The sequence below is a fragment of the Sycon ciliatum genome, chromosome 1 (assembly GCF_964019385.1).
Source record: "Sycon ciliatum chromosome 1, ocSycCili1.1, whole genome shotgun sequence".
In the NCBI taxonomy this organism is placed as follows: Eukaryota; Metazoa; Porifera; class Calcarea; order Leucosolenida; family Sycettidae; genus Sycon; species Sycon ciliatum.
Window position 1 is genome coordinate 57631194 of NC_088643.1, and position 26999 is coordinate 57658192.

The 26999-nt window shown below is 47.7% G+C and overlaps 2 protein-coding genes across 3 annotated transcripts in view; one reads left to right on the forward strand and one right to left on the reverse strand.

Annotated features, from left to right (window-relative positions):
* Positions 1-130: 130 nt before the first annotated feature.
* Positions 131-6839, reverse strand: LOC135804536 (uncharacterized). 2 transcript variants are annotated; one of them, XM_065318426.1, is made up of 6 exons: positions 5429-6839; positions 4700-4783; positions 3622-3707; positions 3105-3357; positions 2172-2442; positions 131-1077 (listed from the first exon to the last, which is right to left on the reverse strand). In XM_065318426.1, the coding sequence occupies exons 1-6, from the start codon at positions 6554-6556 to the stop codon at positions 662-664; spliced, it is 2238 nt and encodes a 745-aa protein (XP_065174498.1). In that variant the 5' UTR covers positions 6557-6839; the 3' UTR covers positions 131-661. The 2 variants fall into 2 exon arrangements, with proteins under 2 accessions (XP_065174498.1, XP_065174497.1); XM_065318425.1 differs by having other exon boundaries at positions 3622-3713.
* Positions 6840-11531: 4692 nt separating this feature from the next.
* Positions 11532-26999, forward strand: part of LOC135804538 (poly [ADP-ribose] polymerase 1-like) — a 36870-nt gene continuing 21402 nt past the window's right edge. Inside the window, exons 1-18 of the mRNA XM_065318428.1 lie at positions 11532-11776; positions 11943-11963; positions 14537-14806; positions 15724-15956; positions 16123-16216; positions 16323-16442; positions 20326-20408; positions 20697-20816; positions 21294-21371; positions 21604-21685; positions 22164-22251; positions 23267-23412; positions 23672-23735; positions 24281-24355; positions 24867-25063; positions 25363-25423; positions 26598-26674; positions 26845-26979. Of these exons, the coding sequence (XP_065174500.1) occupies positions 11663-11776; positions 11943-11963; positions 14537-14806; positions 15724-15956; positions 16123-16216; positions 16323-16442; positions 20326-20408; positions 20697-20816; positions 21294-21371; positions 21604-21685; positions 22164-22251; positions 23267-23412; positions 23672-23735; positions 24281-24355; positions 24867-25063; positions 25363-25423; positions 26598-26674; positions 26845-26979 (2058 nt within the window). The 5' untranslated portion in view covers positions 11532-11662. The remainder of the gene's footprint in view (positions 11777-11942; positions 11964-14536; positions 14807-15723; positions 15957-16122; positions 16217-16322; positions 16443-20325; positions 20409-20696; positions 20817-21293; positions 21372-21603; positions 21686-22163; positions 22252-23266; positions 23413-23671; positions 23736-24280; positions 24356-24866; positions 25064-25362; positions 25424-26597; positions 26675-26844; positions 26980-26999) is intronic.

A 26999-nucleotide genomic window follows, 5' to 3' on the forward strand; every position in this document is an offset into this window, starting at 1 on the left:
AATGGTATCATACCGTATGTGTAGGGCTCCCAGATCATACATGTCATTTAGGTTCTAGGTTAGTACGAACCATTTCGGCGAGGGTCATGTCATTCGCACCAACCGTCACAACAACAATAACAATAAGGAATTCAACAACAACAACAACATTGGCCACAGGCCATTCAGGCCTCTCTCTCTCCTGGGTTCATGTTCCTATTCCACAGCCATTGTGTTACCTACATGTATTCTAAAGCCTTCAATATCGTGAACATCATTACGTTCCAATTTTATAGAACCGGTAGGTCCGATACCCATAATTATATCATCTGTGCACGAAAAAATGAAAACAATAATAGTGAGTCAGATGAGCAGTTAGTTAGAGGGTGCATGTTTATATTGGTGTCATTCTAGGGTGAATTAGAATGCACCCATGATTGCTGCTCTATATGGCGTCAGCCTGGTTAATAATTCCCGGATATGATTCAGAGGCTGAGTGTCTGGCAGTGCATGGAGCAGTATTAGTGTACGCAGACATGGGCAGTTATGGGAAACCTCCGGGCCGAAACAAGTCAAAGAACTATTACTAATGTTCAGTATACAAGCCTCTGGAATGTTTGACCATATCACCCACTTCACGGTTCGTACCCATGCCATTCATTGGCTGATGTGCAGCAGGACATTAGAGGAGCAGGGTGGCACACAGGCAAAGCAGCACAATTGCAAGCGAGTGAACGAGTCCGCTGGCATCGTCCGAAAACGCGTCGCACTTCGGCTGATGTGTGTACGCGCCCAGGTCGACCTGGCGAAGGCGACTGGCCAGACTCTTCGAGGCGGCGGCGTCGTTGGCAAGGACGTTGACGCTGAGCAGCGTGCACTGGGTAGCCGTGTCGCTGTAGGAGTGCACGTACTGCAGCACCGACTGGTTCACGTTCAGCGCAGCCTGGGCGAGCTGCAGAAATCGTGGGTGGTCAATTGGGTCGACCGGAGTCACGAACGTCACGTAAGCGTCTGTGGACCTTGCATCGACAATGTTGCCACACGCAAGGCGACCAGCTCCACTGTTTGGATCATGGATGACAATGGATCTGCCCATAACTACAGCATGGTTATATGCAGGAACACACAGAAAGCAACACAGCGCTTCAAACACTGTACTTAAAAGTTTAGCCCAATTGAAGAACCCTTTCGCTAAATCCTCGGACAGTATGCAAACTTAGAATGCAGTTGTGGCATTATGGGATGCAACCGCTTTTCAAAGCATCACTCGCCAGTCTTCTCTTCATATGAGCTCAGCCGGCACAATAATGGAATTTAGTCCCCCAGGATAATACATGTATTGTACAGCCTACTGGTGATGGGTTATTGAATCTTTCCTTTAAAAGTTACAGCTAAAATCTGTGTTCGCATTCCTGTGTACATTGAAGTACATTTACATGTACATGATCAGTGATACTATCAGCTGCGTGCAAGGAGATACTGCTGTACTAGTAGAGTTGACTGGAGTGCGGCGGCACTGACTACAACCTAGCATACCACACCAGACCAGCTTAGAGGGCGATGCCGGCCGACTGGTTTTCCGGTTACACAGAGCTGCATGGTCCCCGACAACTGTACTGTCCAACTTATGCCGGGTTACTGCACGAAACCTCCAATGTTCAATTTTGAGCGCGCCTGAATCCTACTACTGGAGCCTAGCGCCTGGCCGTGATTCACACACTGCAGTGTGTGTACAGAACGAGGGAAGTAATTTTGTTCGTCGCATTTACATGTACGGCAGTATCACGATCGGTGCCACTGGTACGCGGGTACTGAGCCATGCATGTAGCAGTTATTTTTAAACTATGGGAGAATACTAATTATTGCCTATCCTCGTGCACTCCTCACATGGGGTTTCCCTCAGAAACCTATCTTCTTGTTCAGTGGAGACTACTGTGCTAACTGTGTATCATCAGCTGCCAGTGGAATGTGCAGCTTAACCCCCTCCCCCCCCCCCATGACACTGAAATTCGGGTACGTGGCCATGCTCAATCCTGTAGCTGCCCTGGGGCTAGCTGTACCACCCCTTAAAGGAGCTGGCTCCAGGCCTACTTTGACTGTGTATCGGATACTCTATCTGGACATGTTGAGTCCCTGCGCGTTCCAGAACAACAATGAGCGGAAAGACAGACAGAAATGTGCGACCTACTAACTTGAGTAAGGGCCTTCGAGCGGCAGGAAGGCGACGGTCGAGAACCGTGGTGACCCATCGACGTTCAGCTGGCCCGTTTTGCCGGATAGGTCGCCGACCTCACAGCGCAGCTCTGCCCCGGGGCTGCATGCGGATAAGTAGCCAGACACTGTGCTGATGTTTACCTCCAGAGGATTATAGTGACCGCCCGCGTACAATTCTTGACACGGAGATTTGTTGTAAGGGTACGGCGGAATTCGGTTCACGTGCACGTGAAAGTTGTGATTGCTTGTCTGTAGTGAAGAAACAACAGAAGAGAGCATGGCAGTCTTAAAATGTGTCTATCTACACATGTACAAACAGTACAATCGATACACATTGGGTTCAGGAGCCAGTCTCCCCCTCTGTTTTAAACAATGACAAGGAGCACCGGCCCCTGTGCATCAACTCCTACAAATTCTAGGGATCATGATACAAATTCACATCATCTCTCACATAGCCAGCTTCTGCCACAGAATGCACATGCTGGACAAGAAAGACATCAAGACATCCACTTGGGGCTGAACAGCTTAGAAATAGATCAGCCCCCCCCCCAGCCCTAATCATTGTGCCCGGGCAGACACGCACGTGTGCTTCCCTTTTTGGCATAAAACGGTGATGTTCACGATCTATTAGCCATTCAACAATATCCACCTTCACTGGCGAGGTCTTGATGATCAAAACATGCTGTATGAAAGAGCTGAGTATCAATGGAAGTGTCGCTTTGCTAATAACCTGCTGTAGCAATGCGTTGAGGTCGGCCAGAGAGTGTAGTTCTGGTGTTCTGGTAGTGCAAATTAAGGAAATGTGGCTATCGAGTCAAAACATCTGAGAAGTAGCTCGAAAGTCCATTAGCACTGCAGGTATCGTCAATACTGTTTTGATTGATCGATGCTGACGCAGTACATTGACTCACCGAGGATGCGCGTTTTACATTGATCAGCAGTTGTGTGTCCGAGTAGCCATTTAGTCTGTAGTCAGTGGCTGTTAGATTGGTTTGGCCACTGTATGCCCACTGGGTCAGGTAGATGTCGCCGGTGACAGGAGCATACGATGGGAAAGACACGCGAGCCTGCAACATACGAGCGCCGCTCGGTTGGCTGGCCAGGAACAACGTGCCGCACTGCTGAGCAGAGGACGGTGAAGCATTCGTTTCAATAGTGACAGACCTGTGAAAGGGAATACCGAAAAAGCCAGCGACGTAAGTATGCCAAAGTCAATGCCAGCTACAATGTACTCAGGTGTCCAATTACATGCATGTCTAACGATAAAGCATCTCAACTGATAATGCCACTGCACAACCTCTCTACTGGGGAGGTATCTACGTTGAGGGAAGCATTACGACTGTCCCAAGAACTAATTGCTGAACTTGAACAACGCCATTGATTGCTCAAGACACGCGGCGCACTGCTGTGCTATACTGCTGCACGTACCGTCCCAGGATGCTGTTGTTTCCAAACAGTGTCCGCGAACTGTCACATGACACAGTTGAAACAAGTCCATTGCCTACAGCCGTGTTCTGTGGCTAGCAGAGGAGAGTAGAGACACGCAGCACATTGAACATGAGAGGAATTGGCGTTACGTTACGGTCAAACAAGCCAGTCTCGCTGCAGAATGAACGCACGCCTACACGTCTAAACTAGACAGTAGTACTAGGTGTGTGCAGTGAGGTGGAGTGCTGTGGCCAATGCACATGCATGTTTCTCAATACACAACTACTATGATCAAGCAATGGTGTATGCCACTTGCAATAGGCACATCAGTAAGACTAATTTGTTGCTCTGTCCCCCCCCCCCCCCCAGGCCTCCGCGGAATGTGTCGGTATAATTTCGGGAATTATCGGTGTGATTTTAAAATGGGAATTATTGGCAATTTTTGAGGAATAATCGGTAAAAGTTGAGCAATGCCCACCTTTTTTCAATTTTATTCCATATAAACGTGTGACACCCTGATTTGTACCAAAAAGCTTGTGATCCTGAAGTTGATCGCCCGCGGTATTTCAAAAAGAAAGAAAAAAAAAGCTTCCAGCCGAGTTTCATGCGAACCGTGATTTTTTGCCCGTACAAGTGGCAAAAAAAACCGTACACAGTACGGTATCTGGAAAAAAAGGAAGAAAAAAGCATTATTGTGAGAATTATTGGTGGAATTACGGGAATAATCGGTCGAAAATTTGAGCAATGCTCAAAGGAATTATCGGTAAAAATACGAGCATATTCCGCGGAGGCCTACCCCCCCCCCCCCCCCCATTTCCCCGACAATCAGCATCTGCTGAGCACGGTGACCCCGCGGTGCATGTACGTGTATAACAGTGACCCGTGGTGCATGTATCCAGTGAGTGCATGCATTCACAGTCTAATGTTAGCTATTTAGTATTCAGCCAATGGCATATCAACTGCCCAATGGCTGCAAAGTAGAGCAGCAGACTGCCATCGAACTGCACCAAGCCAATGTTGCCAGTGCGCTCGGATGAAGATAGCAGCCTTATGCAGACTGCGTTGCACCATGACTTACAGCAGTCGCACCTGATGGGTTGTACAGGTTGCCTGTGGACGAGCATGCTGAGTTGGAAGCGGATTGAGTCGTGGACGTGTAGGGCTGCAGGAAAACACAAAACCGAGAGCAGTGAGTGAAGCAACTGGTACGGGGACATGGCATTGATAGCGCTCAAGAAGCCATTCGCCAATGTTGCCGTCATAATATCTTGCTCGAGTGCAATGATTGTGATTTCTGTACAACCCGTGATGGCACACGTAACAGCAATGGGGTCATGTGTGCAGGGTGCAGTGACCCACATGCCGGGCATGCAGGCCAATCAGTCTGCACCTCACTGGCCACTGGCTCTGCAACTAATACAATTGCATTAGCGGACAGCACACTCAGTGTTTCATTTCATTGATCACCAGCGGGGAACTGAGGTATGGCACTGTGGGGTTGCAGTCTAGACATATGCCACAGTACAGCGCTGTAGTGTGTTCACAGAAGTGGAGACCTTCAGGATGATCCACGGTACATGTACCGTATTCTCCAGAGTAAAATCCGCACTATAAACACCAGTAATTCACCCACAAAAACGTCAGTGAGGCTTACTGTATACAGTACCGTGCTGCTACTATGGTCAAAGTAACGGTGGTCAATGGGGAGAATGTCTGTATTTCGTGGCAGATAATCTGGGTGCAGCCTACACTCCAGAGCGGCTTATGCTCTGGAAAGTACGGTACTCGCAAGTTACTACGCACTCACATTCACCGGTGCATTGCGAACAGCGACGTAACCCGGTGTACTGGTGCCGGCCACCTGGAGAGCACGCGCGGGCTGATCCAGTGGGCTACTCTGTGCGTACACCACGCTGTTGCCCATCGGCAGGGCGGCGATGGCCGACAGCCTGGATACTGGCTTGACGGCAGCGCACGCAACGGGCAGGGGGCCGACCCACAGCACGATTGAGCGCACCGAGCTGAATTGCACAGCCGTGGCGTCGCTGTAGGACAGAACCTGGCGGCTCTGCTGAGGCGTTGCACCCACGGTCACGGGCAGCCGGAAGCGGCCGGAGAAGTTGCCGCCCGCGAGCATATTGCCCGCTCTGAAGCAGCGCGCGACCGCCTCGTTTGTCGTGTCGGTCACTCCGACCTCGCCTTCGTGACCAGTCCAGGATAGATTGCCCTGGAACTGACTTGGCATGCCGGTGACGTCGTACAGTTGTGCATCGACGGTGGTGGCTACAGGCGTCTGTGCTCCGCCACCCCCAGCCTGTGTGCTGTAACTGCGCACCAGCATAGTACCGGCTATCGGCCACACAAACTGGGCCCAGTACACCTGTGGTTCGGACGCCGACGAGCAGGTGACCGGTGCCTGCCGTGACTCGGTGTACTGGATGTTAGCGCAGGCAAAGCGCGTGCCGTCGGAACGGTGCAGCACCACGGCTCTGCCCAGCAAGTCAAGCAGTCCCAGCGTGGACCCGTCCGCAAACTGACCCGACGACAGCGGGCCGATTTTCCCGCTCAGATCGCCCAGAGAACAAACGCTCCACGCACTCTTCACGCACTGGCTGGCGTAGTTCGGATTGGCCATTCTGCTGCCCGGGTCCCAAGGCCCGCCGGTGGCCGCAGCACCGCACAGATCTGGCGCGCCAGTGGGAAAGGCGAACTGGTGGACGTGCCAGAGGATGCCCGAACCACCGCTCTGCTGGTATCCATTCAGCTGCGTGGTGTTGATGGTGACTCCACCGCTAGAGGAGAATGAACCGCTGAAAATGATTCTACCGCTAACTCCACCGTTGGTGAAGTATGCTTGAACATCGGCAGCAGAACATGGCATAGTCGTTATGGTCAACAGCACACTGATCAGGAGGGCGGACACCGATGCGTCCATTGTGGATCCAGCGTGAATGGGTCGCGCAGTTCACGAAAGGAAGTTTTAGTTGGGTGTCTTCTCAAACGGCGGAGCAAACTACTGATGAAGCCTTCGTACAACGTCCCTGTATTGTCCTTGCCTGCTCGTCGCACACGTTCCAGCGCATTCCAAACGAAAACACTGCTGAACTGCTGACGATCGGGCAATGGGTCTCCAAATGCACAGCAAATTTCGAAACCAAAGAAAAGTAGGTCGTTACTTAGTCTTTGCGGTGATGGCCAAATCGGGGGTCTGTATGTATCGGGTGAATATAGATTTGAAACTACTTTCGGAGCTGGGACTTGTCATGTCAGATGTTTGACTTCGAGCTGCGATGATGATACATGCACTGACATGATCATTCTATGATCGTGCAGTGCACTAGTACAGTGACCGGACCACACTGCTTCTATCTACTTCCACCGGAAACAAAACGTCGTGACTCTTTTCACTAATAATATTTTCGCTGCTGTCCTGTCGCTCTTGTTTTAGTCTTGACTCTTATCTAGCTCTGTGTGACTCTGTCGGGCTGAACCACCGACAGTACCATTTCGGAACCGTAGCCTAGGAAGGCATGGTTCACATTCTGGGAAGCCGGCAGTCAGCATGGTCATCGCAAGGACTTAGGTAAGGCCAAGGCCAAAGGGTGCAGTAAACCAAGCGACGCGACGATGTTTTGCAGTCCACCAGGCACATCACTCCCACCCCACCAACAAAAGCACTACGCTCACTGCTTGTCGTTGCCAGTTTTTGGTTCAGAATGAGAAAGAGCACCGAGGAGCAAGAAGAGTGTGAAAGGGATAGCAGCTAGCGTTTTGGGATCTGCGTCATCCTCAAAAACACCAGCGTGTGAAGAGGTCGGTAAGATGTCAAAACTCCGAAACGCAAAGAATAGATGTGACACTCTTCACTTCGCGCAGGACAGCAAAGCAAAACAGTTCGAAGTCGTTGTTCAGGCACAGTGGAGCCCAACATGGAAGATCTCGCCTCTTTCAGCAGCCTCCTCGCCGATGCCTCCTTGGTTACATAGGAGAACAGGCGAGATCTCCTCGCAGCAGTTGTGATGTGATGGGACGATTACAATGCGAAATATAGACATGGTTAGCATTTTACCGTTCACGCTATTTTCTCCGCTTCGTTCCGGGGCATCCTCGAGAGCCAAGGCGATAATTAGGGCGCGTTCGAATTGTCACTCTTGACTTTTCGAGGAGCTTCGTTTTTCTGAAGAGGTGGCCTTATTGGCCTCTTCAGAAAAATGAAGCTCCTCGAAACTCCTAGCTCGAAACTCCACAACCTCACCCGATGATCGATGGGAGAGGTGGATTAGGGCGCGTTCGTTCATCAACTGTTCAAACAAATTTTATAGAGAGAAGTAATTACAGTCAACTTCGCTTATAACGACACTCGGCGGGGCATCAGAAAAGTGTCCTTATTCGCGAAGTGTCGTTATATCCGAAGTCTCACTACATGTCACAGTTGGATGGGACTTTGCTCCGGGCATGAAAATTATGTCGTTATTCGCGAATTGTCGTTATATCAGCAGTCGTTATTAGCGAAGTTGACTGTAGTTAGCTGAAGTGTCCCATGCATTAGAACGGTTTCAAGTATCATTTTACTTTTTAGAGTTTTTCAGTGGAATTGTCATGGCGATGATGACGTCCGATCAGATCGACCATCTCCACGTACTACGTGACGTAGCTATTCCAAACTCTTCGAAACTAATCCACCTTCCCATCGGATGAGTTTCGAGGAGCTTCGTTTTTCTGAAGAGGCCAATAAGGCCACCTCTTCAGAAAACGAAACTCCTTGAAAAGTCAAAGAGTGACAATTCGAACGCGCCCTTAGTTTCGAAGAGTTTGGAATAGCTACGTCACGTAGTGGGTGGAGATGGTCGATCCGATCGGACGTCATCATCGCCATGACAATTCCACTGAAAACTCTAAAAATGATAGAAACCGTTCTAATGCCAAAAAATGGGACACTTCAACTAATCTCTTTATAAAATTTGTTTGAACAGTTGATGAAGACCATTCGAACGCGCCCTTAGTACTAGCGCCATTACGATCTCCACCTAGATGCTACTAGGGAAGGCACTGGTGTAAATCATGTACTACTACATGTACAGTGCTGGCAACTGAAATTTCAGTTGCCAGCACTGTAGTACCAGCGCAGGCGATCAGGGACGCGGAGAAGCTGCTCAGCGACGTGCGAGAACGCTAGGCCCAGATAAGACAGATTCTGCATCAGTTGCTCCGCTCGCCTCGATATTTTGCCGCAAAATGTTGCTGCGAAATCTTCAATATTTTGCCGAGCCTGGCACAAGAAACTCGATATTTTGCTCCATTTTGCTCCTGGAAAACGTGTACAGTAAAACCTGTCAAGGCGACCACTGAAACCAGGATCAAGGGATGATATTTCCAGTCAATTGACCCTGGATAAGGAGACCATCTGGTAACAGAGGCCACATTTTGAAGGTCCCTTGAGCGGTCGTGTTAGACAGGTTTCACTATATTTTATCCACGTCCCGTACAATCTGCGTTTCATAAAATTCGCAGGGTCAGTTTCTCAACACGGGTTTCCACGCACGTGTCCGTGAGTTCTTCCAAAATCACTGGTGTCGATCCACAGTGAATCCCAGTGATGTTTCGGTGAAATGATCTCGTCCTGGGCAGTGTATCCTGCTGAACGGGTAAGAAACAAGGAAATCCAAGTATCAGGCATCGATTTTACCCAACATTTCGATATTTTGCTCCTATTTTGCCGGCAATTTTCGCTCTTTCAATTCTTCGATATTTTGCCGAAAGAATTGCCGGCAGGATCTGTCTGGTCCTAGAGAACGCAACGATTGACCTGCCACTTTTTGGTTGGTTCCAGCGGTGGTGAATCGAACTATGGCGACTCAGACTGAGACTCCATTCCCATCAATCTATCTTGCAGATATTGTGCACATGTCCATTGCGGGTGTTGAAGTGTTTCTCTCCCAGGCAACAGAACACTTTTGTTGAGCACAGTAAAAAAAAAGCAAATTATCGTGTCCGTTCCCGAACACACACACAGTAACTCCTTGAAAAATCATGTGAAAAGTCACGAAAGTTTTGCTTCCGGAGGAAGTACATGTACCGTGTTATAACTAACACTTATATTATCAATGATTACTCAGCTACGGACAGAACTGTTTCGTCCTATCAATGATTACTGATGATTCACGGTAAATGACTAGGGAGTCGTAAAAGTCGGCTTTCAGTTTCACGACTCCTGGACAATACCTACAGTCATCCTGGTCATGATTGTCAGTGTCTTGTGTGTTGTAGATCTACATGCCACAGCCACTACATCAGGACAGGAGAGCCACTCTAGTCTGAGTCGTAGATCGACTCCATGATCCAGTCTCCTAGTCCTAAAATATTAGTATGGGCCTGAATCAAGCCTGAATGTTCGGAACCTATTGATACATGTACCAGACTCACTGGCAGAAGAGAAAAAAACAAGATCTGGATGAGAGACCGACCTACATTTTTTTTTTTTTTTTTTTAGGCCATCATTTTTTATATCTATGTTTCGCGTCAGTTCAACTTCCAGATTCATATGCGAGAGGTGGAAAAAAATAAAAAGTTGCAAAATAATAAAAAAGGCTCATCAGAGGTGTATGCACTGTGCATAGTACAATAGCTCGTGCATGGTGTACATTCGAAAGAAAAATCGTACATCGAAGCACAACATCTGGGTTATCAATATTCACTTTGGGCAGAGGAGGCAACCGTTGGTCATGGTGCCTATGCTTCGCTGGAATATTGTACTCAGACTTCAGCAGCGGTGCAAAGAGCTCCGGAACGACGCATCCTCTCAGCTTAGGCGATCAATGCGGTCTGGTGTAGCTCATAGAATATTGCTCCCGGATGCCGAACAAACGATTTACCAACGCTGGCCTAGGCTAGAGGCCATTTCTGAATCCCAGCTTCGCCGTATGCAACCTGTCCACACTGATGACTCGCACGATCGTACACTCACTGTGCATGTTCGATTTTTTATTTTTTTCCGAAAAAAATCAAAACGTATGCGTGCGGACGACGCGAAACATAGCTATAAAAAATGATGGCCTTATCACATTGCACATACCTACGGAACTTCGGAAGAAGGGGAGACAAAACGAAGACGAAACAAAAAAGACAACAATGGGTGTGTAGGCGCTACATGAGCTGCGCTGGTGAGATGCAGATGAGATTGTGTATTCAGTTCTATCATGAGCGATGTGAGCATGAGCATGAGCATGTGAGGAATGACCACCCGGACCCCCCCCCCCCACTTTTTCGATGCCAGGTTGCAACGGTTGAGTTGCTCCCTGTACATCCGCACGTCGACGGTCCCTACATCCCCTGTGCCTTCAGGGGCGTAGCAGCCGGTCCGGCCGGTCAGGCTTTGGCCGGACCACTTTTTCTCCCGACCACGGCCAAAAGTGCCCAGAATGCAGGATTTTGTGACCCTAATTTCAAAAAATTTCCCGGAGAGACCCCCCGAAGCCCCTCCGGCCGGACCACCTCCAATGGCAGTGCTACGCACCTGGTCTTGTTTTGTGTTGTCTCCACATGTCTCTTGGTAGGGCTGTGTTCTTAGTAAAAAATTAATAAAAAAGTCCTTGGTGCTGTGCACCCAAGTCAAGTCAAGTAAAGACGTTTGAAGTCAGTGATCATGGTGATAGACCGTCGGCCTCGCAGCTCGTGTTGTGTCTTTTTGACGATTCCCGATCCCGATCCCTGGTCCGACGGCGGACTGAGTCTGTAGTCGACTATGAGTATGAGTCACCATGACCATGAATGCATGATGACTGTGTACAGCGAAAGCTCAAAGAAAAACAATCATGCGTCGTCCTGACAACACGTGAACGCATTGACGAAACGGCGGGAAATTTAGCATGCCACATGTGACGACTTGCCTCAACACGTGAAAATACAAAACTGAACTGCACTGGGCGACTTCGATCGTGTTGATCGGGGCGTTGTTGAGTTGATTCTGACTTCGTTGTAACCAGCAGACAAGCACTATTTCAGTATTTGGACGTTTCAGGAAGCCTCCTAACTGCTGGCCACCATGTCTGATGACTTGCCGTTCAAGGCAGAGTATGCCAAGTCGGGACGCTCGTCCTGTAAAGCATGCAAGTCCGCAATTTCAAAGGACTCCCTGCGTCTTGCCAAAATGGTGCAGGTAGGAATTTCCGATAATTCAGTCAAGACTGATCTGTAATATTACTAAAGTCCTTCTTACATTGGAATTCTGAGCCTTTGACAATGGAAAGAAGCAGTTGTAAGAGTGCTGGAGAGGATAATCGTGCAAATGTGTGTGTTTGTTTGTGTCTCTGCTGTCTCTACAGTCGCCCCACTTTGATGGCAAGGTAAGTAACCTTTTCTCTGTTTTGAAATATTCTATTTCACGTTTTGTGTACATAAGTATATTTGCGAAGAGTGGCCACATATGCATTGTGCACATCAGGTCACCAACTGCTTTCTATTTTGAGGTTTTCTTTGATGGAGTTATTGCCTAGCATGAGGGCAGATTACTGTCAAGTTTTCTTTGTTGGCTTCACTCCATGTGCTTTGAATTTGAAATTAGAGGATATCCTCTAATTTCAAATTCAAAGTACACAAGTAATTCACACACAAAGTAATACTAGCATTCATTGTTTGGGAGGGGTTTGGAGGTATGTGTGCATGGGGATGGGTGTGTGTGTGTGTGTTGGGGGGGGGGGGGGGGTCATCAGTCTCGTCACCTGGACAACTTCCATTGAAACGGAAAATGGTGTGCCGGGCTTGATGTGCATGTATGCGCTGCAGAACATAGTAGAATATCCGGGAAAGTGTGCACAGTTTTCAAAGTTTATACCGTTAGTAGTGAAGTGAACTTAATACAAGGTGCGATCTTCTCACCAAATGCCAGCTCAGCACAAAGTTCCCACTCGGTAATCAGGGGTTACCTGAGGGATGATTTTCACTGTCGAGCGTGCGGTGAACAGTCAACACAGACAGCAGTGGTGCTCAGAGTTTTTCTTTCCTAACATGATTTTGCTGTTCGGTGGATGTGCTGTCAGTTAGGCACTACGGTGAAAAGCAACTTGTGGGCTGTAGCTTATCTACTTCCAAGTAAATACAGAGAATCGTTGCTGTATTGATATTGGCAGTACATTTGCAGTCAGCATTGTAAGGCCAAACTTTGTTTTTTCTATGTTTCTCGTCATCGCCCGCGTAGGTTTTCAGAAATTTCGGAAGAAAAAAAAAGTTCATACAGTGTGCTACGTACATGTGTGTACACTGCACATGCTGCAGCAGCTAGATGCGTCAATCAAAATCGTAAACGTTTGCACCGCAGCAGCAAAGGAGCGTTCCCTGTCCTATACGTTCTCTGCGATAAGGCTGCCATGACGAAGCTTTCAGTCGTTCACTGCCTGAGCTGAGCCTCGTGGGTCCCAGGAATACCGTAAGTCGGACGAGTTCCGTGGCAATTGGCGCCTGTGGAACGATGTCGTGGGCAGAAAATCCAAGGAATAGACGCATGGCAAGGAAAAGATGAGCAGCGTGGAGACAAGAGTTTGATAAGCGGACACAAGAACGTTGAAGTAACAAAACCAAAAATGACCAGTGGGAAAACGTTTGTTGATGAAATAGCAGATAAATGCATGTTCTCTTCCCCATCTCGTATTCATCAAACTTTATACTCTCATTGTTGCAGTTTGCCTGATATTCGTGGGCTGATGTGATAATGTAGTGCAATCATGTATTGGACTACATGTACATGATTGTACAATGTAGTACTCTATACATGGCATACGCAGTGTCTTGTATGAATCACGCATATACATGTAAAATGTATACAGTTTTCAGTAGAAATTGGTCTTGTTTTTTCCTTGGCTTTTGTTTTTTTTCCGCCCGCCCGCATACCTTTTGTTAAAATTTGCCGACGAGAAACATAGAAAAAACAAAGTGTGGCCTAAAGTTATGACTCATGAATAATAACACCATCTTCAGACCTAGTATTAACCAACTGACTGCATTCATTACATTCAACCTCGCGAATAGCAATGCGTGAATAACAACCCCTGTATCTCGTGTCTGATTCAGGATCGTTATTCGCAACGTTGACCGTGGCGATAAATCATCAATAGAATAAAATGTTGCACACACCACAGTGTTCCAATATGCTAGGACCAGATACAGCGACAAATTGGAAACATCTTTTGCTTGCGTGCTGGAGTGTCGTCTATCCCAGCTTCACTGTGTGTGTGTTTTTTTTGTCAATTTACCACCCTGCTTGAGCCATGCTTCCCACCTTTACTGACGAGTGACTTCTTGCACAAACATTTCGCCCTGTCGTGAAAATACTTATATCGCATGTTCGTGCGTGAATTATTCAGTTGTTGATGGGTAAAGAAGCACGAAGCAGAGAGTAAAAAGATTTCTTGCTTGGCATTTGCAAATTGACGTAGGACTGGTGAAATGAATGCTTGGTAGACTTTGATGAGACGTACCCCTATGGTGAACAGTAAAGTGAAACTTCTTTTCGGAACGTACTTCATTATGGAGCAATACATCTGTGCCCCGTACAATGTTTGCACTAAACAAGGTTATGTCGGATCAGATTACATACTAGGTGATGTGCACTGTATGTTTTTTGCTTGTGCTCGGTTTTGTGTTCGCTGCTGTATGTCCACGTGCAATGGGGTTTGTGTTCGCTGCTGTGTGTTCACGTGCAATGGGTTTTGTGTTCGCTGCTGTATGTTCACGTGCAATGGGTTTTGTGTTCGCTGTCGTATGTCCACGTGCAATGGGTTTTGTGTTCTCTGCTGTATGTCGACGTGCAATGGGTTTTGTGTTCGCTGCTGTGTGTCCACATGCAATGGGTTTTGTGTTCTCTGCTGTATGTCCACGGGCAATGGGTTTTGTGTTCTCTGTTGTGTGCCCGTGTGTAATGTAGATGCCAACATGGTTTCACATAGCCTGCTTTTTCAAGAAGAATGCCATTTCATCGCAGGGAGATATCGGTGGCTTTGATGGCCTGCGCTGGGATGACCAGCAGATGATGAAGCAGCGCATTGCTGGCGGCGGAGGCGCCGTCGGCGGGTCGGTTGCGGCGCCGACTGGCAAGGTGGCCGACCGCTTGAGGACGCGTGCCGACCTGCAGGTGGAGTATGCCAAGTCTAATCGTGCCATGTGCAACGGGGGATGCGGAGCGAATATTGCCAAGGTCAGTAGTACTGGGTGCGCATGCCATCTTAAAGGTTGAGCCAAGGACTGGCGATTAAACATTTGCTTTGCCTGCACGAACTGTTATAATTATAATTAACACTAATTCAAACAAAGGAATTTTACATTTCACCACAGCAAACGAAGGAATGACAGCCAGGGGTTCAGATTCGGAAATATTTTCTATTTTGGGTCTTCTCTGCCGGCCTGCCAATTCACCTGAAGTGGGGACTATAAGCTCATTTCACCGAGCATTAACACTGTGGACGTGTAAGCCTTTTTTCAGAACTCCATTTGAACTTTTCTCGCTGGGGTTTGCTTTTGGTGAGCGGATAATTGTACTTGGCCCCTGTTGGGTATGGTTCCGAACAAACGCATGTCCGTGTACAGCACACTCCTTTCTGTACGCATGGCTGCTCTTGTTAGTCGTGACAGCCACCTTGTATCTGGCCTGCACAAGCGAAACACACAGCACACGTGTTCAGATCCCAACTTGTGAGCAGTGATCCGGAACACGGGATCTGCACTGATTGAACCGACTGCCATGCCTATCGTCATCGATTATTGCCGTCAATAGAGAGGTTCTGCAGAACGAAAATTCGAACGAAGTTTCGCGACGGTCCTTGCAAAAGTGTGCACGAATTTTCGCACGAACCTTGCGTTCTGCACATTTTCGTAGTTTGCACACGCCAAGTGCAGTGCATGTACGCCATGCATGACCCCATCTCGCGAAACTTCCCACGAAAGTTCATTTCGCGTTCCCTGCAAGTTCCGCGTTCAAAGTTGCGAAAGTTCGTGCCAAGTTTCGCACTTCATGACGTAGAGCGAAAGTTTGTACGCATTTTCGTTTTGCAGAACCTCTCTAATGTGTGTGTGTGTGTGTGCGTGTGTGTCTGTGTTCTGTTTTGTTCTGCACAGAACGAGGTGAGAATTGCCAAGATGGATGATCCAGATCCAGACGCAATGTACGGTCACGGGAATTTGATTCCGCGCTGGCACCACGTGGAATGTTTCGTGAAGAGGCGCGCGGAGATTGACGTCAGCGAGGACGTCTCTGCCGACATGCTTACCGGATTCAAGCAGATGAAGAAAGCCGATCAGGAGATGCTCACTAAGAGTCTGGGCGGCCCAGTCAAGACAGAAGTCAAACCGTAAGGATTCCTTTGCTTGTTCGGAGTGTGGGTTTGAACTGCGTGTAATCAGAGTGGACAGTGCACCAGCAGTGTCATTGCCAATCCATGACGTTCTGTGTTGCCCGTGTCCTCGTGCCTCTACGTATGCATTCGTGATCTTGTGTACGTGCATGCTCTTCTGTAGGAAAAAGCGCAAGGCCGAAGATGAAATTGATGGCGGTGCACCGCTGAAGAAGGTGAAGTCGCCCGAGGAAGAGAAAGAAGAGAAGACACTCAAGGTTGGTAGTAGTTGATAGCACCGTGCTCCTAAACAACTGTCATGTGCATACTGGTGTGCTTGTATGACTTGCAGCTTGTTTGTTTTCACCTTGTGTGCTTATGCAGGACCAAAGCGAATCTGTCTGGAAGATTCGCGACAAGCTCCGCCAGTTTGTTTCCAACAATGGCTTGAAGGAGTTACTGGAGGAGAACAGTCAGGATGTTCCCAGCGGGGGCGAAAGTCGGGTATGCTGCATGTCTTGTCTGAAATGTGTTCTACCAGTAGTACATGCGCATAGAAGGAGGGCTGACTAATATTATAATATCTAGAGTCTATAACCAGGAGTATGTAACTGTGGTCTCTTTTCTATGGGCCAGATGTGCGGCATGCTGATGTCTTTCTGATGTCTTTACTTCATGCAGCTGCATCCACGCACTTGGCAAGTCACACACCCAATTCCGTGCGGAGCTGAAGTTTATGCACCCAGTTATTAGAGATCGTGCCTGTACTCGAATGAATCAAGCGAAAACAGTTTGGCTGGTACGAAAGATGGTGGATTTGAGTACACCAGAATAGGGAGTAATGCAGGCATAGTACATAGTGAAGGAAGCATGTCATGCATCGACCTGTAATCATAGTTGCATACTCTTGGTTTAATATGGACTCTTGCTACTATCTATGATGGCAAACTCAGAAGGTCAGTGCACAACTTGATATACGCGTACACTGAATCTGTCAGCATAGTGCACACTTCTCACCAGTGTGTTCGAGAGCCCAGAGTTGCACACTCTTTGGTGTTTATTTACTCTTGGTGCTAGTAATAGCATCATTCAACGTATTGTGCATGTAATGAATCAAGTTGACGGAAGTGTTACCAATAACAGTACCGGCTACTTATACTTATAGAAAATAAAAAGGACCGAGGAACTACAAGTTATGCTATAATGTCCACGAACACCACCAGTTACTAAACAATCAGCATATAACTTTTAGTTCCTTGGTCTTTTTATTTTCTATAAAATAATCCTTGGCTCTCCATCCAAGTCCATTAATAACAGTAACAGCCGGAGAAGATGCTAGTGGTAGAACTGCTACACATAGTAATGGTTTATCATATGAAAGAGATTGATAGAACAGTAGTAGACCGGAATACTGTCGTAGAACACAACCTGCACGTGGGCTTACTAGCATTGAAAACGCTGCGGGTTGAAAACGTCGCTAGAACTTCAGGAGTGCGATGTGCTGCGTAAATATCCAGGACGATGAGGCCACGCTGGGACTTCTCCAGACCAAGCCTGACCTTCACTTCATCAGCCCAGGGCTTGAGGATGTTTGTATGTACCGCTTGATAGTGGTAGCAGTGCTCCAGTGGGACTAGCTGTGCCAGATATCCCAGCCATCAGGGAATGCTACAGATGCTGGTGGGTGACCGCGAGGTGTAGTGCCTTGGTAGAGCAGTTGAGGTGAGAGAAGCTTCCCACTAATTGTACATCCGACAACAGCAATAATCTGCCGCTTGTCATCTGCTCCCAGCATTGGCACCTCCTTGGATCTCTTCCCGGTCAGAGGAAGGAACCATGAGCAGTCCAGTCTCGTCAAAGTTGATGATCAAGTCTGCTGGAATGTCGTGCTTCTCCACTGCTTGGACAGTCCTCTGGAGGAATAATTGGTCCTTGAGCTCTGGAAAGTTGTCAAGCAGCTTCCTTGCAGCTTTGGTCGCCTTTCTTCTCGTCGAATTCAAATGCTGTTGGATAGAGTTGACTGTAGAACAACTCTAGGACAGTCACTGCAAAACACACCCGTGTTCGTCGGACGGGTTTCGGCACCACGAGCTGTAATAGTCACACTACGAACAATTCAACACTCTCTCTCCCCCGAACAACCCCCGCACACAATCTCGTGCTCGACCAGCCAACACACGGCTTTGGCCTTCGACATCAGATTATCGATCTTGTAGTGGATTATCTTCCCGTTGAAGTCCACATCAAGACCGATTGACTTTCCATACTTGTTGAGCTCCTCCGCAATTTCCTTTTCTTTTTGGGATCGCTTCATCATACTGCCGCTCTTCGTTTTTTGATATATTGCACACAGCTCCATGAGCTTTGCCTCCATTTCTTCTGTGAACTATATTTTCGGCATCGTGTCACGCTCGGCAAGCAAACAAGATCGAGTCTACTACGGCTTGAACAACACGAGTTCAAGTACGAGAATTTCAGAAGCAGGCGAAAATTCCAATGGACAGCTGAAATTGAAACACGGAAATCCACACAGCACCAAACAGCAAAAACACCAACAAGAAGTACATGTCATCGTCGCTGTCGTCGTCAGAATAAATATTTTCAACAGGATCGTCTGGCTCCACAAACTCATCTTCGCTGGATGAGGCGGCGGCAGGGTCGTCAGGAAGGGTCTCCAGAAGCGAAAGAGCGTGCTCCGCGTCCATGGCTTGCACAGCAGGGCAGACAGTCGTGAGGCCAGCTCAAGCAAACGTCGAAAACATCTGCAGGCAATACCAAAAGTCGCAGGGTACGCACTTTTCCCAAAGCGCATTTTTCAAGTCGCAATTTCCGCGATTTTTTAGATTGCATCACACAAAAAATTGTTGGCACCCTCTGCGCAAACATCTTGGCTACCAGTAGGGAAAATCCCAGCTCTCTGCGGTGAACGAGTCCAGCGCTGTGCACATAGAAGTCATCGACCGCGAGCGGTCGAAATTTGTGCGTACAAACGGGTAAGGGTTAAATAGGGCTGAAACGATCGTGGATTTTCACCTATCGATAAAGCTAGGCCTTCATAGTACCAAAAATTTGCATTAGTGAAAGGGTAGCTCAGAAACATGGTAGTTATGAAGTCAATTTAACCTCAGAATATGCACCATGCCCCTGGCAACTGCATACTCACAGTGGAAACTGATTCAAACTTCACAAAACGAAGGTTTTCAGTACTTTTTGGACTCAAAATCCCTAACAAGTAATACCCTTTAAAGCCATGGAGGTACATTATAAACATATTATTCGATTATAAGGCCACCCTTTCTTTTTTCGTTGTTTAACGTCCGCGCCCGCGTACCTTTTTGCCTCCGACCGGAAAAAAACCAAGAAAGTAGTAGTACCAATAATATGCGAAGTTGTAAATACATGATTGTGTAGTTTCACAGTGTGCCGATCATGACCTTAAACTTATAATCTTGCCTCCCGGGCATGCCTTTGTCTTGTGTTCTTTTTCTTTTTTTGTTGGCTTTTATATATCGTACGGTGTGTGCCCTAGTAAAAATCCAGATGTAATGAATTCATGACATGCTAACTCCATGCTATGTACCTGTTTTGTTGGATTCATCAGGCATGTGCTCCAATGTACCATCAAAGAGTGTTGTTCTATGCCTGCAAGTGCCGTTAGACCCAGAAATATTGTATATATCACATGCTTTACTGGTCAAAATGTTTGATTGGGGTTTCCAGTTTTTGGAATGGGCTTTTGTTTTTTTTCCGCCCTCCCGCGTACCTTTTCGCGAAAAAAAGGACGTTAAACAATGAATTAACAAAGGGTGGCCTAAAGCCAAAATAAAGGAATCCGTAAACTTACAGCCCGGCAGGAAGGGCGAACAAGTGGATTTAGGTTGATATTTCTGTGTGGACTTTGACTTTTATGGCATGGCGTAGTGGGTGAGTCATTTTGCATCTAAAATAGCTAGGAAAGCAGCGGTATTTTGAATATAAGGCCATGGCTTTAACGGCGCTGACATACGGTAATTACACCAAGGAGAAAACTACATAAAAAGTCAATGAGGAGACAAAAATTGTAGTATAGAGATAAATAGAGCTAAATGCGCAGTCTTAAGTAGATGCTCTACCAACAGATGAATGAAAGTCCAGCACGAACGTGCTCGACCGCAACAATTTTTCATTCTGTCATGTCTCGAAAATATTTACGAAACCCCAAAGTCATGTTTTAGCTGACCCGTGGCCCATGTATCAGAGCTGCACTGTCAACATAGTGGTGTGTGTGTGTGTGTGAAGAGAAAACATGTCTGTCTGTTGCCTACACGTCTTGTTCTGTGTGGTTGCGTGTGTGTCTGTATGTATGTCCGTGTATGTGTGTGTGTGTGTGTTTCTGTGTGTGTCTTAGTTGCTGGATCGTACTAGCGACATGTTTGCGTTTGGCGCAGTGGAACGCTGCAGCACATGCAAGACGGGACAATTTGTCTTGCGGTACGTTCCACCACATGAACTGTGCTCAGTCTAATTTGGACTTACCGTCACCTCAGCAGGCTGGCAAACATGTTCCTTATCTCCAACTTGTGACTATATCCAGCCTTGCTATTTTGAACGTATCCTGCCCATCAAAGTGCACTAGGGCTATAAGATGTGCATGTGCATATTCTACTGTTCAGAGGTGATTTGTACCGGTATGCATGTTTGGGTAAACCTCACTGGTCTGTTTCTGCAGAGGTGATTCGTATGCTTGTTTGGGTAAACCTCACTGATCTGTTTCTGCAGAGGTGATTTGTACGCATGCTCTGGTAATCTCACTGAATGGACCAAGTGCCAAGAGACTACGCTCGACCCGAAACGCTTCAAGCCAGTTGTCCCTGCAACCATGCTGGACATCGAGTACTTGTAAGGCGGTAATAGGTCGCGGAGCGCAGGTCTGCTGCACTATGGTTGCACTGGCATGTTGCTGAAGTCAAGCCATTCATCCTCTGTATTCGGCTCATTTTCCCCCACACGATTTTCACTGCGTGTAATAACGTTATGTGCTGTGCAGTGCTATGTCTTCAGTTGTGTTCGCATGTACATGCTGTATGTCTTGCTCAAACTTCAGGCGTTAAGATGATGCCGCATTATGATTTCTGGAAGTCGTACTGCATGTTCTCGCTCGCGGCCTGCCTATGACCCTAACACATTATACCTTTGTTAATGAGAACTAGCTCATTAGTCTGTTTACCATGAGTTGAATGTAGGACGATCACCTCGTGCCAAATCATCCATGGCAGTAGGTATTTCTCATGTGCATGGTAAAACCATGCACCTGCTGCAAGATTAAACCTGAGAGCTGGTTTTGTTTCTTGTTTGTCCGCACTGCTGGTGCTGCAGGAAGACGTTCAAGTTCAAGGTGAAAAAGCGCATCTTCCCGAAACTGACAGCAATTGCCACGTCGGATAGTCTTGCAAGGTAGATGATGCAATGTGCTGTGTCTGTGCCAGCCCGGCGGTCGCTGTTGCTTGTGTCTGTGCCAGCCCGGCCGTCGCTGCTTCCTCACTGGCTGACAAGCTGTGGAGTGCACCTTGCTTGACTGCAGGGCATGGCAGCACGATGTGCAATGCTGCCGGAGATAGTAGTAGATCCTCTCCCGTTCATTCCCTCACTTGCTTTTTGTTTCGTTTTGTCACGTGTCGTTTTGCAGTGCTTCTTCGCTTTCAACACGCCCAGCAGACCTGCCGTTCAAGGATCTGAAATTCGCATTTGTTGGTCGTGTCAAAGGCAAGGTACGGGTCCGGAACGTCACCAGTTTTGTTGACTTCAGTAGTGTTTTTTCTCCCTGACTTAGCATAGTGGCATTTCTGCATGATACCTGTTGCCATCTCGATCTCCATCTCTACACATACACAAATGTACACACCAACGGTGCACTACATACTTGATACAAGCCAGTTACACATGCAATGAAGTGTTCAATCTCTACATACTTGATACAAGCCAGCTACACATGCAATGAAGTGTTCAATCTCTCACAGCATGCCAACAAGGATGTGTGCGCTTACATGATCGACGAAAAGCTGCGAAGATTTAAAACCATTCTTGCTATAGCAATCCGTACTGGAGGACTCAGCGGGGACATGCCCAAGCACGAGGCGTCCAGAAAGGAGTTGTTCAAGTCTCTTTCTCTCTCTCTCTCTCTCTCTCTCTCTCTCTCTCTCTCTCTCTCTATCTATCTATCTATCTCTCTCCCTATGTTCTATTCAGGCGGCTATGGAGAAACGCATTGCTGAGCTTGGTGGAAAGGTCGCAACCAAGATTTCTGATGAGCTCTTCTGTGTTGTTTCTATCGCAAGTAAGGTGCAGTGCCTCACTCTGCGTTTCGCTATTGGATTTAGGGCTTAAAAAAAACATTGTCATTGTTGAAAGCCACATGTATGCAGACAGGCATGCACGCGTGCGCGCGCACACACACACACACACACACACACACACACACACTTGTACTTGTACTTGTACTTGCTCGCTGCCAAAACTGGTCACGTGGGTCTCCCCGGGAGAAGGGAGAGAGACTCAAAAGGAATCTTGGAAAGATGACTCAATTGGCCATTGAACCACCCAGCGGCCGACACCCCCTGAAATCCCCAAACTAGGGTGGACTTGAAATGATCCCACTTATGGGCTCACCACACCTCAGTAAGTGGGTGAGGACAAGGTGCAGAAAAAGGATTGACGGCATCAGGGTATCCGTCCCGGGATCCAACTGCGGGTACCCCTGCCCCCAGTGAAGGTAATACTTGGTACTAGTGTGGGTGGCTAAATCAGAGTGGATCTGATATAAGCTTCACTAGCACCATTGATTACACAAGAGTTAATCTAGCCAGAAGCAGTCCATGGTTAACAGGTATGTATACTTCAAATAGAAAGTATATGAACCCTGAAACCAACAAAGGTGGCAGGTACAACAATACACCTTCAAGCAGCCGAGCCCGTTGGCAACAGGCCCAACACTATCTGGCATAATTGTACCCACCAACTGAACTAGCTGGCACACACACACACACACACACACACACACACACACACACACACACACACACACAACGCAAAAACACAAAAACACGAAAACACACACTTATCAATTTGATAATTATGCGTGTTGTGGATCGAACATGCCTCCTGTATTGAGAGGAATCAGGAAAGCTCCGCGTTACCGAGGACATCCGGTAATGACATGCCTTACTTTATTTGACAGGGGTACTAGTTTTGAATGCTTGTACTAGCTTGACCGGTGTATTGTGTTCTGCCATGCTGGTGTGTCACCATCGCTTCCACTACTGTTTCTGCTCGTCGTCGTTGCTTTGCTTTAGGTGAGGTGAGCAAAATGTCAGACAAGATCAAAGCCGCGGAAGCAGCGGACGTGCCAGTTGTGGACGACTCGTTCGTGGAGGATGCCGCAGCTGGCGCGATGGAGCTGAAGATCAACAATCACAAGTTGGCTACTTGGGGATTGAAGGTAGGCGCCACTTTCCTTTCCTGTATGATTTGAGGTACATGTACATGTACTTTGAAGAATGCATTGTAGTCTCCTGAAAGTTATCACCTTCACCACCGCCACTGTTTTTCCCTACTATTTTTAATTGTTATAATCTCCAAGCCCTTGGGGTTTCATTGGGGAGTGAATATTGAAGAAAGTAGTCTCCAGAAGCGAAACATTTACAACCTCACAATGCCGTGCTATTGTGCTGTTGTGCTGTGCTGTTTGATTTGTTTAGAAACATCACACGAAGAGCGGCGGTGCTCCAGTCAAGTCATCCGCCAAACGCTCAGCAGGAACCGGTAATAATGCTTGTCCATCTAGTTGTCTGTCTCTGTCTCCCCCTCTCTCTCTCTCTCCCTCTCTGTGTGTTTGTCTCGTTGTGTCTACTTGTCCAGTTATCTTCTTGCATGCTTGTCTGTTCATTACACTGCCCTAGCGCTAAAATTGTAGCGGTTTAAGTTACTGTGTGATAAAAGCATTGCCATATGTCACCTTGAGGGTGATATCACCTTTTGTTCTTGCTCCAGCAGTGCGTACTAGAATTTCCTACACTCCATCCCCGTAGCGCAAGCTCCCTTCATTGTGTTGCCTGATTTCCCTCAGTTTCAGAGATGTGGAATAATGTAGTGGGAGCTAGTATGGGATTGTCTGTAATTGGTTGGTTGGTATATTTTATTTTACTTTTGCCAGAATGAGCAGGCATTGCTGCCTTCTTGCCTGGACAAGGGAATTGTCCAGGCTCTCACAAAATGACGAAATTACCCTTGTACTGTCTGTAATTGTTGTTGTTACTGTCTGTGATTTCGTGAAAAATAGGATTGTTACCGTTTGTTTTTCACTGCAGATTCCACGGATGGTGGTGCAGCGAAGAAAATGAAGATCTCAGTGAAAGGCGGGGCGGCAGTCGACCCCGAGTCAGGTGAGACGTGTGTGCTATGCCGTGGGACTTGTTGTTGCCTTGTTATTTTAATTTGCTTCAGCATCTCAACAGTGCTAGGTACAGTGGAGTTTTCCCGTGACACTGAAAGAAAAGAGGGCACGAACAAGTATGATGGTGACCTTTGTCGAGTACTGGTACTTACGCTGAACAGCGAGCAGGGTACAACTGTTGACTGAATGATTGGATGCTGTCATGCTGTGCTAGTCAGAATCGGAGTATTATAATTATAGTCGGGAATATTTTGCCTCCTGGCATTGCTGTGAGCCTGTGCCTGTTGTCACGTATGCGCATATGTGTGTGTATGTGTGTATGTGTGTGTGTGACTGTGTGTGTGTGACTGTGTGTGTGTATATGTGTGTGTGTATGTATGCATGCATGCGTGTGTGTGTGTGTGTGTGTGTGTGTGTGACTGTGTGTGTGTGTGTGTGTGTGTGTGTGTGTGTGTGTGTGTGTGTGTGTGTGTGTGTGTGTGTGTGACACTGCACTACAGGCATGGAGAGCACTTGTCATGTGCTGGAGGAGAGCGGTGGTAACATCTACAGCGCCACGCTAGGCATGGTGGACATTCAGCGCGGCACTAACTCCTACTACAAGCTGCAGGTGCTGGAACAGGACAAGGGTGCCCGCTGGCACGTGTTCCGTGCCTGGGGCAGAGTGGGCACAACGATCGGTGGTAATAAAACAGAGGTGAGTAAGTCCTGCTGATACTTTACACTGCCGTGTGATAATACAGTGCAACCTGGGTTATCTGCGTGTTCGTTATCCACAACCGGCTTGACTGGCAGAGTGCTCAACACTAGGGTACAGTGTACAAGTATCGCTTCACTCTCTGCTCAGGGGTGCTCGTTCTTCCCCTGTTTCCGGAGGCCATGGTGTGTATTCTCCTGTTTCCGGGGTGATGGTGTGCGTTTCTTGGTCATTGCGTTGTTCCATGCGGTCAGTCTCATGCACGTGTGTGTTGCAACTCTTCTCTTCTCTTCACATAGCCATACCATAGCCGTGACAACGCCAAGGCACAGTTCACACAGCTCTATCAAGAAAAGACAGGTAAGTTACGACGGGTCTTCCGTTGCGCCTTTCTGCTTGTTGATGATGCGTATGATGTGCCTACTCTGTTGCGCCTTTCTGTTTGTTGATGATGCGGATGATGTGCCTACTGTGTGACTTTCTTCTACTACCTCCGACAAGCGAAACTTGGCGCGTTTTTTACTTCAAATTACACGAAATAACTCACACTTTACAATCAAGTCTAATGATTGGCTCACCAAAATACAACTTTGTATTGCTCAACAAGGACATTAGAGACATCAGTTAGGCTGAATCACTCTCCTCTGATTCAGATATCGCAGTTTCTTCTGGAGAGGAATTGTCCCTGTTTTGAGACGAAAGAGCGACTAGAGCGGATTCAGTTGCAGCAAGTATCTCTGTTGTGATCGCTCTGGAAATCTCGATGTCGCTCCTGTGCTTGAGCCACGGTGTCGAGGGTCGTCATTTCCGCCGCCACTATCTAGGTTGACGTGGTAAGAACTGTGCAACACCTCCACACGCGCCTGGACTGCAACATGTTTGCCGGGTATTCTTGCCAACTGTCCAAAATTGCAGGCAGCAATTCCTGGCGCTTTTCCTTAGCCACCAGAGACGCATCGCTCTGAAGGCTATTGAAAGACGCTAGGATTATTTGGCATGGACATATGGACTCTGTGCTGGCTGAGTGATCAAGTGAAGAGAGAGAGAACTCCTTGGTTTTGCTTTGAAACGCGAAATCACGACGATTCTCCTTCGCAGAATAGACGCGCGGTGCGCGCGCGCACTGTTGTGCTGGTACACGAGAGACTGGCCTGCTTCTGACTAGTCGAGCCATGTGCCACTCACCAGCTCGTCGCTTGGCTTCCTGCACCCGGTTGCATGGAGGGTACAAGTAGGTCGCGTACCTCACTGCCTTGTGAAGTAACTTGTGGTACCAACACAAATAAAAAAAACAAAAAAACGCGCCAAGTTTCGCTTGTCGGAGGTAGTATGAGTTTAGACAATGTACTCTCTAGATGTGGGATGCCTTTATAGAACAGTTTTAAAGCTGCACGTGATGATAGATTCTTCATGGTTGTAGGTGTGCTCTTCAGTCTTCACCTGATTTCCTACAAGTATGGTGGCTGTCCATTGTGCTGATACTGTTTGCTTATTGTGTGTGTGTGTGTGTGTTTTGTTTGTTTGCCTGCCACAGGCAATGCTTGGTCTGACCGAAAACACTTTGTCAAGGTTGTGGGCAAGTTCTACCCGCTGGAGATTGACTACGGTCAGGTGTGTTTGGGCTCCTTGCGTGTTTGGATGATCATTACCGCTGTCGAAACGATCTGTCCTCACCACTAGCGAGCTCTGGTGAATCTTCCAATTGTATTTGCCCCGTGCTGTGCGTGGTACGCCTGTTGCTTGTCACATTCCTGTGTTGATCCTGTTGATGGCTTTCGTAGGATAATGAAGATTTGAAGAAGATGAAGTTGAAGGTGCAGCCTGGATCCAAGTCCAAGCTGGCTAGGCCAATCCAGGAGCTGGTGGAGATGCTGTTTGACATCGAGAAGATGGAGAGCGCTCTCATTGAGTTTGAGGTGAGAGGCACTGGAGGGTG

Coding starts and splice junctions, on each gene's coding strand:
- LOC135804536 (XM_065318425.1), bottom strand. CDS start 6,556: ATGGACGCATCGGTGTCCGCCCTCCTGATCAGTGTGCTGTTGACCATA. Junction 4,784..5,428: donor TTCGCAATGCACCGGTGAAT/GTGAGTGCGTAG, acceptor GTTTTCCTGCAG/CCCTACACGTCCACGACTCA. Junction 2,443..3,104: donor ATGTAAAACGCGCATCCTCG/GTGAGTCAATGT, acceptor TCTTCACTACAG/ACAAGCAATCACAACTTTCA.